Source organism: Spermophilus citellus (assembly GCF_964194105.1).
Source record: "Spermophilus citellus genome assembly, chromosome: 10".
NCBI lineage: Eukaryota > Metazoa > Chordata > Mammalia > Rodentia > Sciuridae > Spermophilus > Spermophilus citellus.
This window is the reverse complement of record NC_138197.1, coordinates 27,685,912-27,697,967: the sequence shown is the minus strand read 5'-3', so window position 1 is coordinate 27,697,967 and position 12,056 is coordinate 27,685,912. Positions and strand designations below refer to the sequence as shown.

At 37.3% G+C, this 12,056-nt stretch overlaps 2 protein-coding genes across 4 annotated transcripts in view; both read left to right on the top strand.

Moving 5' to 3' along the window:
* The window catches only part of TSPAN11 (tetraspanin 11), a 750,083-nt gene extending 749,989 nt beyond the window's left edge, over positions 1-94 (top strand). The window contains exon 8 of one of the 3 annotated variants that reach the window (XR_014024059.1): positions 7-94. The gene's annotated coding sequence lies outside the window, so the exon portion shown is untranslated. The remainder of the gene's footprint in view (positions 1-6) is intronic. The other 2 variants (XR_014024060.1, XR_014024061.1) reach the window with 2 other exon arrangements.
* LOC308658143 (maestro heat-like repeat-containing protein family member 1) overlaps positions 1-5,580 on the top strand; it is a gene marked incomplete at both ends in the record, with an annotated part of 63,698 nt that extends 58,118 nt beyond the window's left edge. The window contains 2 exons of the mRNA XM_081310770.1: positions 1,316-1,381; positions 5,357-5,580. Of these exons, the coding sequence (XP_081166896.1) occupies positions 1,316-1,381; positions 5,357-5,580 (290 nt within the window). The remainder of the gene's footprint in view (positions 1-1,315; positions 1,382-5,356) is intronic.
* Positions 5,581-12,056: the final 6,476 nt, after the last annotated feature.

Here is a 12,056-nt window from a genome sequence, read left to right as displayed (position 1 = left end):
AAAAAGACAGTTTGTGGGCTGGGGATGTGGCTCAAGCGGTAGCGCACTCGCCTGGCATGCGTGCGGCCCGGGTTCGATCCTCAGCACCACATACCAACAAAGATGTTGTGTCCACCGATAACTAAAAAATAAATATTAAAAATTCTCTCTCTCTCTCTCTCTCTCCCCTCTCTCACTCTCTCTTAAAAAAAAAAAGACAGTTTGTTATATTGTTTTTTCCCTTGCTATATCACAAATGCATAGTATTATATAGCTTCAACAGTATTTTTATAGTTGCATAATATTAATTCTGTTTCATGGATTTATGAAAAAAATTAATCAGTCCATACTTTTGAATATTGAGACTGTATATTTAAAAATATTTTTAAGCAGGTCTGCAGTGGCAAAATCTCTGCAAGCCATCATGGATTTAAAGTACAAAATTTAAAGTACAAATACTAGGCCCAAAGAGTTTGCAGAATTTTGATGTTTATTGCTAAAATGCTCTCTGAAAAGCTCAAGTAATTTTCAGCAATAGTATACGTGAGTATTCATTTCTACAGACATTTGCCAACCCTGAGTATTATTTTTTAAATCATTAATTTGATAAGTGAAAAAATATTTTAGTGTTATTTATATTTAGAAGAAATACATATATATGTTCTCTTTGCAGAGAAATGGGAGCATTATCAATAAGGGTAAAGTTCCATGTACTCTCTGTTCAGTCTAGTCTTCTTCTCTGCTCCTGTGTGCTGTGTTGTTTTTGATTAATTATGTCTTTATCGGCAACCAAGTTAAATTTTTTTCTATGTTGATTGGCAATGCATATTTCATCTTGGCAAATTTGTTGCCTTGTGCCCCTTGTGCATCTTTCTGTTGGTGTAGGAATCCCATAAAGTTCAACACCTTCATCTAATGCTCTGCTTGTCACCCATGGATGATAACTTTTGGGTCACAGTCACTACTGTAACCTAGAATTTTTCTTTTACTAAGACATATCCAGGATGCAAAGCTTCTCTTAGAAGTATTCTTTAGTAAAGATGGTGGAATGAGATGGACATCCTTATCCTAGGTACATGAATGACGGCACATATAGTGTGACGCCACATCGTGTACAACTAGAGAAATGATAAAATGTGCTTCATTTGTGTACAATGAATCAAAATGCATTCTTCTGTCATGTATAACTAATTAGAACAAATAATAAAAAACGAAATATTCTTTGCTAACACTGGTTGTAAATATCCTTTTTTCCCCCCACCACTGATCCTGGGAAAAGAGTCAGCCCAAAGGCCCAGGAATTATAGAAAGATTTTTCTATCTGTTCTGCCTTTAGGATTAACAACTAAGAGCATAAACATGAATTGCATACATGATGATGATGTACAGCTGATACGGCATGGTGAGTCTGGACCTTGTACCTGGGTTCTGAGTTCCACTAGGGGTGGGGTAAGATCCAGTGCAGGATGGAGGACATGTCTTAAGAACATGTGTCATTCTTTTGAAATCTATCTTTATCATCTAAGCGTAATATAAAATAGTACAGAATGGAGAAAATGGAAGAAAGAAACAAATTATTTGCTGTTTTCCTAGTAAGATAGAAACAATGCTCATATTTTGGTGATATATCCTTGCAGTCATTGAACATTATGTGGTGTAGGTGCTTTCACTGCAGTAGTGTTGAAGACAGGATTGTCCCTGCCCTTAAAGAACTTGCAGTGTTTTTTCTTTTATATGGCATTAAAATATTTCAGTGTTATTTATATTTAGAAGAAATACATGAATATATTCTTTTTGCAGAGAAATGGAAGCATTATCAATTAGGGTAAAGTTCCATGTACTCTGTGTCCAATCTAGTCTTCTCTCCTCCTGTGTGCTGTGTTGTCTTGTATTATTTTTCTGTGTAATAGATACACACACACGTGTGTGTGTGTGTGTGTGTATACATACATACATATATATATACATATACATGGATTATTGTATATACACACACATATATATATATACAGTATATATAACATATATTGTGTTAGTCAGCTTTATGTAACTATAATAAATACGTGACAAAAATCAAGTTAATAAGGGGGAAAGTTTATTTGCCTCATGGTTTTGAAGTTTTGAGTTCATGACTGATTATCTCATTGCTTTAGACCTATGGCCTTAGATCTATGGCCAGATAGCAGATCAAGGTGGGGAGCACCTACTGGAGAAACTATTCACTTCATGGTCGCCAGGAATCAAAGAGAGAGAAAGAGGAAGAGGCTGTGGTTTTATAACCCCCTTGGAGGGCACATTCAATGTCCTAAGACTAGTCCCCTCTTTCCTCCTGTAGGTTGCACCTCCTCCCAGTAGTTCTATGTTGGGGAAGCAAAGAGAGCTAGGAAAGGGTTGGGGTCCCAATACCCACTTCTAAGGTACACCTTCCTTCTACTGGGCCCACTTCCTAAAAGGTTCCACCACCTTCCAATAGCTCTGCAGGTGGAAGGCCAACCCTCCAATACATGGGTCTTTTGGAGACATTTAATACCCAAACTATAGAATCTAATTTCTATGCTTTTGTTAGCAAATATTTTTGTTCTATTTTTAACCCAGAATTTAGATACTATGATTGTTATTATTATTTTGCACGAACTGTTTTAGGTATTCTTCACCATTCCTTTTTGCTTTTTTCTGACCATCTTTTAGGGAACATTTTTATTTCTCCTGGAGTAGATCTTGTAGAAATTCCTTTTTTTAAAAAAAAAATTTAGTTGTAGATGGACCTTTATTTTATTTATTTATTTTTATATGGTGCTGAAGATTGAACTCAGTGCCTTACACATGCTAGACAAGTACTCTACCACTGAGCTACAGCCCCAGCCCCAAGAAATTTCTGGGATGCTAATATTTAATATTCATACTCTTGGTAGATTTTTTAAATGTAAGGATTCTCAAAGGAATAAGACAATTTGACACAATTCTAGATTAACAATTACTTTCTCTCAGCACTTTGGAGATATTATACTAGTGTTTTCTGGCTTGCTTTGTTATGTTTGAGAAGCCTGAGGCCATTCTAATTTTTGTTCTTTGTAGCTTATCTTTACATTGACAGAAGTACAGAGAATATTATCATCAACTTCCTGTATCTTTACCCCAGATACAGCAGGTATCAACTCGTGGCCAACCTTGTTTTTTTTTTATTTTTTATTTTTATTTTCCCACCTATACCCTGTCCCTGGCAGGGTTATTTTGAATTAAATCCAAGACTTCATATTATCCCGTCTATAAATAGTACATGTTTCTAAATGATTCTTTTAAAAAACAAAACATGAAAAAAGTATAATGGAGTAGAATACAAACTATCCAAGAATTGGGAACTGGTTTGAGGTATTTCATCCAAACCTCTGAGGCTACCAGTTTATTTTCTAATGTCTCTATAGTTAGAAACACTTCAGAGAAGCACTTACTAGCCTTAATTTACAACTCTCCTAAATGCAGATCTGAATCATTTCTCCCAGGGCACAGAAGTTAATTACTGAAAAAACCAGTATGAGATTTTTCAATTTCTATTTCCCTTTCCATGAACCCACACTCCTGTGTGGTTCTTTAATTGGTACCAAAGTCCCAAGAAAGAGGTAGGGGGTGGGAGTTGGTGGGTTTGTAGAAAGAGGAGCCAATATTTCCAGTGTTAGTCAGAAGAAAAAAATTTATCATTACTTTTAAAACTCTTGGTAAGCTCCAACAGCCAATAGACATACCTATGCTTTTTTTGTTGTGAAATAAAATTTAATTTTTTCATCGACATTAACAAAAAACTTTTATATGCTTCAAAGGATAGCATTGAGAAAACAAAAAGATAAATCACAAAGTTGGAGAAGACTTTTGTAAGTCATGCAATAGATGATGTAGAACAGGGTACTAGAATATGCAAGGAACTAATAAAACTTACATTAGGGGCTGGGGTGGTGGCTCAGTGGTAGAGTGCTCACCTAGCATGCATGAGGCACTGGGTTCGATCCTCAGCACCACATAAAAACCAACAAAGGTATTCACCTAAAACTAAAGATACATACATAAATAAATATTTTTAAAAATATATCATTAAAAAATACATCAAATTTCTGGGAAGCAATTGATTTGGACTAGGCACCAAGCATCTAAACCAATGTGGAATTTATTTATTTTTATTCCAAATAAATGGTTTATTCTTTTTTATATCTTTTTTATTGTTCTTTTTAGTTTTACATGACAGTAGAATGTATTTTGACATATTATACATACATGGAGTATAACTTCCCATTCTTGTGGTTGTAGAGTCTCTGGTCTAATGCACAGGTCCTTGTGCAAGGGTGACAGGGGACTAATTGGATTTTGTTACATATGGGTTTCCAGTTTTCCCCAGCACTACTTGTTGAAGAGGCTATCTCTTTTCTATTTATGGCACCTTTGTCTATTATGAGGTAACTGTATTTATGTGGGTTTGTCTTCTATTCTATTGGTCTTCATGTTTGTTTTGGTGTCAGAACCATGCTATTTTTTATTACTATAGCTCTGTAGTATTAATTTAAGGCCTGGTATTGTAATGCTTCCTATTTCACTTTTCTTGCTAAAGATTTCTTTGGCTATTCTGGGCTTCTTATTTTTCCATATGAATTTCATAACTTTTTAATGTCATCAGAACCTTGAATAGGAATTGAATTAAATCTGTAGAGAGATTTTGGTAGTATGGCCAGGGTGGGAAATCTATCTTTCTTGTTTACTACTGTATGCACCGCACCTAGCACAGTGCCTGGTGATAGGAAGAACTCAATAATAGTTGACAAATGAATTAATGATTTTTATGTATAGCAGTGAAAAATTAGAGACAGTTTAATTATTCAGTAATGAGGGTTCATAAAAATGACAATCCTGTGATTTGATCTTATACTGTAAACAGGTAAATCTTATGGGAAGAAAAAATGTTATTCTTATTTTTTGTAAAGTTCTATCTTTAATATAAAAAAAAGCCCTGCAAGGATAGGTACCAAAATATTAGCAGTATTTTTTCACAGGGTTCTTGATTCCTCTTTCTTCTCCCCACATTTTTTTAAATGGGGTCTTGTTATGTTGCCCAGGCTGACCAAGAACTCCTGGGCTTAAGCAATCCTTCTGCCTCAATCTGATAAATAGCTGAGGCAACAGGAACTCAGTATTCTATCCAGCTATCCTTTCCATTTTTAAAAAACAATCTTTAATATGTTTTCTGTAATGAAACCAGCATTACTTTTTTACAATGCCAAGAATGATTCTAAGTGGATTTGCATGATAATGGCCTATCATTTGGTAGCCCCTGAGTGGGGCTAGGTAGACAATCTTCAGGGATCCAGAGTCTGAGTTGACCTCCTTCTGGTTTCAGCTCTTGAATGTGTGAAGAATGATCCCAGAGATGCTATCAAGGTGATAGCCAATGCTATCCTGAAAAAAATAGATGAAGATGTGAAGATCCAGGGTTCCTATTCTTCCAGGCTGAACCAAATCAGCAGTAACTTCCTCAGAGGTTTTGGCATCAAAACCAGAAAGAGAAAGAAGCACCTGTTTAGGACTGTCAAACGGGAAATAGATATTGATGAGAATCATTAAAACAAAATCTCAAATTGGTTCCAAGTTTCTGAATTCCTTCTCAAACAGCAATTCAGATGGAAGATCAGCAGAGATTTTAGTACCAATGCTAAACATCCAATTAAACAAGTTGAGCCTATCTAAAATGCAGCTGCATAGGAATCACTGAGAATATTTAAAGCTGGGAACCAATACTTTTTCCATTTGTTTATGGACATGTCAGTGCTTTTGTCCAATGGGTTGTGCCATTTTGACCATGGAAGATACATTATGCTTCTTGTCCTTTATCTTCCTAGAGAATGGTTGGTTATGGGCAGATACATTTGTCAGGCAAACATTTTCTCATCCCAAGGCTAGCTGTCTTTCTTCCAAATTCCTGGGATCCAACAGTAAGCATGAGTGACTAGAACAACTTTGGAAAGTATGTCCTTCACCATTTGGGAAATGTTACCCATGAAAAAAGGGAGACACAGGGTAGCAAACATCATGAAACTTAGTTTTCAATCTTTTCCTGTACATCCACATACTAGATGTAAATCCCATGTTAGCTTTTTATGGTTGTGACCAAAATATCTTACAAGAACACCTTAAAAGTTTATTTGGGCTCACAGTTTCAGAGGTTCAGTTCATGGTCAGCCAGCCTGAATGCTCTGGGCCTGAGTTGAAGCAGAACATCTTAGTATAAGGTGTGGAGGAAGAAAGCTCAGCCCAAGGCTGCAAGGAATTGGAGAGAGAGACAAAATATAGAATCCCCAAGACATGCACCCTGTTTAGTTAACTTTTTTATTGCTGTGACATGACAAGAAAAATTAGAGGTGAAAAAATTTATTTTGGCTCATGATGTCAGAGGTCTCAGTCCATAGATGGCTGACTCCATAACTCTAGGTCCAAGGTAAGGCAAAAGCCATGGCAGAAGGGCATGGTAGAGGAGAAGAACTTAGGATATAGCCAGCAGAGAGTTGTGCTCACCAAGGACAAAATATTAACCCAAAGTATGCCTATCTCCTCTAGCCACACCCTACCTGCCTATAGTTACTACCTAGTTAATCCATAACAGTGGATTGAAGAAGAAGGAGTCTGCGAAAGGGTCTGGAAATAGGAGGGTGTCAGTAAAGCCTTTGCCGGTGAGAGGTGTGCTGAAAGACGAGAAGACATTGAAGTTCATACAGCAGGTAGGGAATGGAGGGAGCATTCTAGAAGCCACATGAAGGAGCTCGGGTGTGGAGTAGCAGGCCTTCATGCTGGGATTTGAAGGACAAGGAGAACACACAATGAAAGGCTGAGGAATGGGGAGGGCCATGTCACAGTGGACCATGTCTGGCAGGCTGAGTTTGGGCTGCATTTGGAGGGAATAAGGAACTTTTGAGAATAGAAATGTAATGTGATCAGACCTGCATTTTAGTAAAACTGCTTTGCAGGTGACAAGATGACTTGGAAAATGGAGGCACAGAAACTACACTGTAGTTCAGGTGATACTGTGAAATATATAAAAGCACCCTGCTTTCCACAAAATGTGTGTATATTGTGTGTGTGTGTGTGTGTGTGTTCATAATCATTTCAAATGCATAATAGTAATCTCATAAGAAGTTAGGGGATTTTTTTTCTTGCAGTGCTAGGGATCAAACCCAGGACCTCATGCATGCTAAGCAAGCACTACACCACTGAGCTACATTCCCAACACTAAGATAAATTCTTGAAGTCATTAAATGTAAAGGGAACTAAAAACCAGAATGTTAAGTGATGGGAGGATGCTGTGTATGCCTTCAGATATGCAGTTGGTCTCAGGAAGCCACACTAATAAAGTGGCCACCTAAACTTAAACTAATTTAGTGTTAGTTAAAATTTAAATGCAATTCCTGCTTTTACTTAGCCATATTTCAAGTGCTCAATAGCCCCATGTAATTAATGGTTACCATGTGAGGCATTGCAGATATAGAACATACCCATCACTATGGCAAGATCTACTAGACAAGGCTGATGATGGGCAAGATCTACTGTATAATAGCCAAGCAGAGACAGGAGACATGGCATTAGATCCAACTGAGGCAGGAAGTCTGAGCTGAGTTCCCTGCATAAAACCACCAAAGTCAATGAAAGGGTGTTCCGAAAAACAAATCTACCACCAAAACAGGAGACCACATGGAAATGAGTGAGTTTGGCCTAGGCTTAAAGTTAAATGAGAATTTTTCCTGGGAATTCATAACCTTGGGCTTGTGGCACATAAAGGTTTGGGATTTTAAAAATGTCATGGTGAGAAATCAATAATTGCTGGTCATAGGCTGGCAATAAACATGAGTTCCTTAGTAAGCACAAGTGTAAATGAGTGCTGAAGAGATATATCTTCAACCTCGGTTTTCTAGGATTCTCATAGATGAAATACCAGTAAAAGCAAACTCACAATCCCAAATTACAAACCACACAAGAAATCAACCCATCATGAAGTAAAGTCAGCAGATGAAACAGACAGAAAGGTTCAAACTCCAAGAAGTTCAGAAAATGAAAGCTGTAATAGTAATAGGTTTACCATGATCACATAATTAAGTATAGAAGAGGAATAAATGCTATGAAAAAAAAAGTAGTATAGTAAAAGGCTTCCAGAAAGGTAGTGTGTGGATCTCTGAATTTTTGCCCCAGCAAAACAAATATCACTGGTAGAAACTATAGAAAAAAGCAAATTTTTGAAAATTAGAAAGCCAGGTTGGTGGAACACATCTGTAGTCTCAGTTCCACAGGAGGCTGAGGCAGGAGAATCACTGGAGCTCAGGTGTTCAAGACTAAACTAGGAAACAGTGAGACCCTGTCTGAAAATGAATTTAAGAATCCAAAGATTATTCTAGGGCACACATGTGAGCTAGAACCTACTCCCTCCATTCCCTCAGCTCAACATGACAGAAAGTTTATTTTAGAAGATATGCAAAAAAAAAAAAAAAAAAAAAAAAAGCAGCTCACTCTCCCACATGCTCCCAGTCTAGAATACCAGTTTCCTGCCATGAGGGATTGGCTACTCGTATTTCTCATTCTGCATGCCTATTTTTGTGTTGCAGAGACTCCATTCCAAGCAGACACAGCAGAGAGGTCCATACTCGAGTTGATGGGATGCAGGCATAAAAATGTCTTGGGGAGTTCACCCCAAACTCCTTTTCTTTGTAGAGTTTCAGGGAAGAAAAAAAAACACTTAGAAACAAGAGAAGCAATCAGGGGGCAGGAAAAAAAATTTAAGGGGATAAAAGGAAGAAACTTAGAACAAAACCACAGAGAGGTAGACCTGAAGTTTAGATCCTTCTCTTTTACTTCAACCCGTTTAACATGTTCTCCAAAAAGTCCTCAAACATCTCTTCTGCCATGTGTTCTATCACTCCTGGGAGGCAATTTGGGCCATCACTCTGTTAAGACCCCACTGCAGAAAGGATCCAAGTGGTGGAATAGAAAAGGCCCTGTTCCTGGATGCTCCATGGTGTGAAACCAAGAAAGCAGGCAGACTGCTTCTCCACAAGGTGAGTAACTAAATAAAGGGGTCGCGGCTTTACTGGAATTTAAAACTGGACATTCAAAGCAGACCTGGAACACAAGAGGTTGAATATAATAAAATAAGAAAAAGATTGCCAGTGGCACAGCTGCTGCCATGGCTGGGTCAAAAGCACCAGAAGAGCAACCCCTACATGAGCATAGTAGGGGGATAAGAGAATGAAAGGAACCCACATTTTTTGGGAGGCCCTAGGTGTTTCTGAGTACAGAGTATTTAGAAAACAGGAACATTGCCCAGCAAACCTGGAAGTTGAGCTGCATGATATCCACATCTCATCAGGTGGCATGCTGAGGACAAAGGAAGGAACCATTTTGCAGCCATGGTCCAGGGGCTGGAAGCTGAAGAAGCTAATTCCTGGCAAACCTGATTTGGGCCCCCGAATACAGGCCAAGTAAATACACACTGCATGACATAGAGTGTACTTAAGTGACTAGGAGAAAAATCAAACATGGAGAGAGGTTTACACAGGGAAAACTGGTCATGGAACGCCCCCCCCCCCCCAGCTCTACCTCTCCCCCTCCAATCAGACTGCTGGCAGGACCTGCTGGGAGAGAAGCACCTGACCAGGGACTTGGAAGGATGGGGGCAGAAAGATTGTTTAGAGACTGAAACAAAGACCAGGAAACATGGGGTCTGCAGGTGACAAAGAGGACTAGGAACTGGCTCCCCCACCACATGAGTGGAACCCAGGGAAGACTCCTGGGTAAAGTGTTCCAGTGTGGACTAGCAAGTACTAGACACTAAAGATGTGCTGATTTTAAATCTCCAGACCAATTGGCATTCAGCAAAGAGCAGAGAGCACAACTAAATCCTGCCTCCGGGAATTCTGCCTATGGGATTACTTCTCTCACTCCAGCAATCCAGAGGGTGGAGCCTCACTCTCCAGAAGACCCCACCTTAAACTGATGAGGGAAGAAGCTGAGAATATTTTGAACTTCAATGGAAAGAATTTTTTAACTTTTCATCAAGATCTTTTTTTTAAATTCTTTTTCTCTGTTTAGTTGTGACCTTGATAGTACAAGAACATTGATACATTTTCATATTTGTTTTTGTTCTCAATTCTAGCATTTTTGAAGTGAGTTATTTTTCATGGATTAGTTTTTTTGTGAACTAGGATGTTTGATTACTGCATTTTAGTTTTGTTTTGTATTCTTTTATTTTTATTTTTAATTTTTAGAAAAATTTTACTTTATTTTCTCCTACCTATTTCCCTTGATTCTCTCTTTTCTTCTGCTAACAGCCAATCTCTATTGTTCTCCCTTACACTCTTTCTTTAATCTCTTACTTCTGTCTTCTCTCCTCCTCATAATTTTCACATCCTATATCACTACTATTCTCTCCCTGTCCACCATTTGAAATTGTAAACCCTTTTGCAAACTTGCTGTTTTTATTTTGGGCAATAACTAATTATATAATTTCTGTTTATTGTGACAATTCTGTTTATTGTGACAATTATGGATGTCATAGTAGAAACTACTTGGTTTAATGCTTATACTGCTTGCTTTGGTTGTTATTATTTGTCTCCCCCTAAACATAGAGGTATTGGAAAACTTTCAGGGACACTATAAGTCCACAGGATAGAAATTCAACTGCCTCAGATCCATACTGTTAGATGAGTAGACACACAAACAACATGAAAAAGCAAGGGAAGAAATTGCTCCAAGCAAATCAAGATACTTCAATAACAGAATCCCTCAACACCATGGTGGAAGAAAGGTCAGAGAAGGAGTTTAGAATGTACATAGTTAAACTGATCTGTGAAGTAAAGGATGGGATAAGGAATGAAATCAGAGAGAAAATACAGTAAATAAAAGATCACTTCAATAAAGAGACAGAAATTCTGAAGAAAAAAAAGCAAAATTCTCAAAATGAAGGAAACAATAAACCAAATTAAAAATTCAATAGAAAGCTTCACCAGCAGACTAGATCACTAGGAAGACAAACATCTCAGGCAATGAAGACAAAATACATAATTTTGAAAATAGAGTTGACCACAGAGAGAATATGTTAAGAAACCATGAACAGAACCTCCAAGAATTATGAAATGCATGGAAAGCCCAATTTTAAGATTTATCAGGATAGATGACAGAGGGAGATACAAACCAAAGGAATGCATCTTTTCAATGAAATAATATCAGAAAATTTTCCCAAAATAAAGAATGAAATGTAAAATCAAATACAAGAGGCTTACAGAACACCAAATGTACAAAATTATAACAGACCCACATGAAGGCACATTATAATAAAAATGCCTAGCATACAGAATGAGGATATAATTTTTAAAACAGTGAGAGAAAAATAAATATAAGGGGAAACCAATTCAGATCTCAGCTGATCTTTCAACCTAGATGCTCAAAGGTAGAAAGTCCTGGAATAACATACACCATGCTCTGAAAGAAAATAGATGCCACAAAGAATCCTATAGCCAGAAAAATTAAGCTTCATACTTGAAGATTAAATAAAAACTTCCATGAAAAACAAAAGTTAAAAGAATTTGCAACTAGAAAGTCTGCACTATATAATATTCTCAACAAAATACTCCATGAAGATTAAATTTTAAAAAAAACCAGCTAAGGGAGGAGTCTGTGGGAAGAATTTTGAGAATTTTAGAGATGAAGGCTAGAAAAGATTTAAAAAGCAGTTTAGTCATAAAAGAGCAAGTACATCAGAGTAAAGATGTGGTTGTTGTAAATGTTATAGTCACTAAAGAAATACTAACTATCCCAGAACAGTGGCGAAAGGCTGTAATCCCAGTGGTTTGAGAGGCTGAGGCAGGAGGAGCACAAGCTGAAAGCATCAGCAACTTAGCAAGATCCTAAGCAATTTAGTGAGACCCTGTCTTAAAATAAAAAATAAAAAAAAAAAGAGTTGGGGATATGGCTCAGTGGTTTAGCATCCCTTGGTTCAATCCTTGAGACAAAAAAAAAAAAAAAAAAACTTTCTATCCAGAAACAATGGGACAGATGGCAAG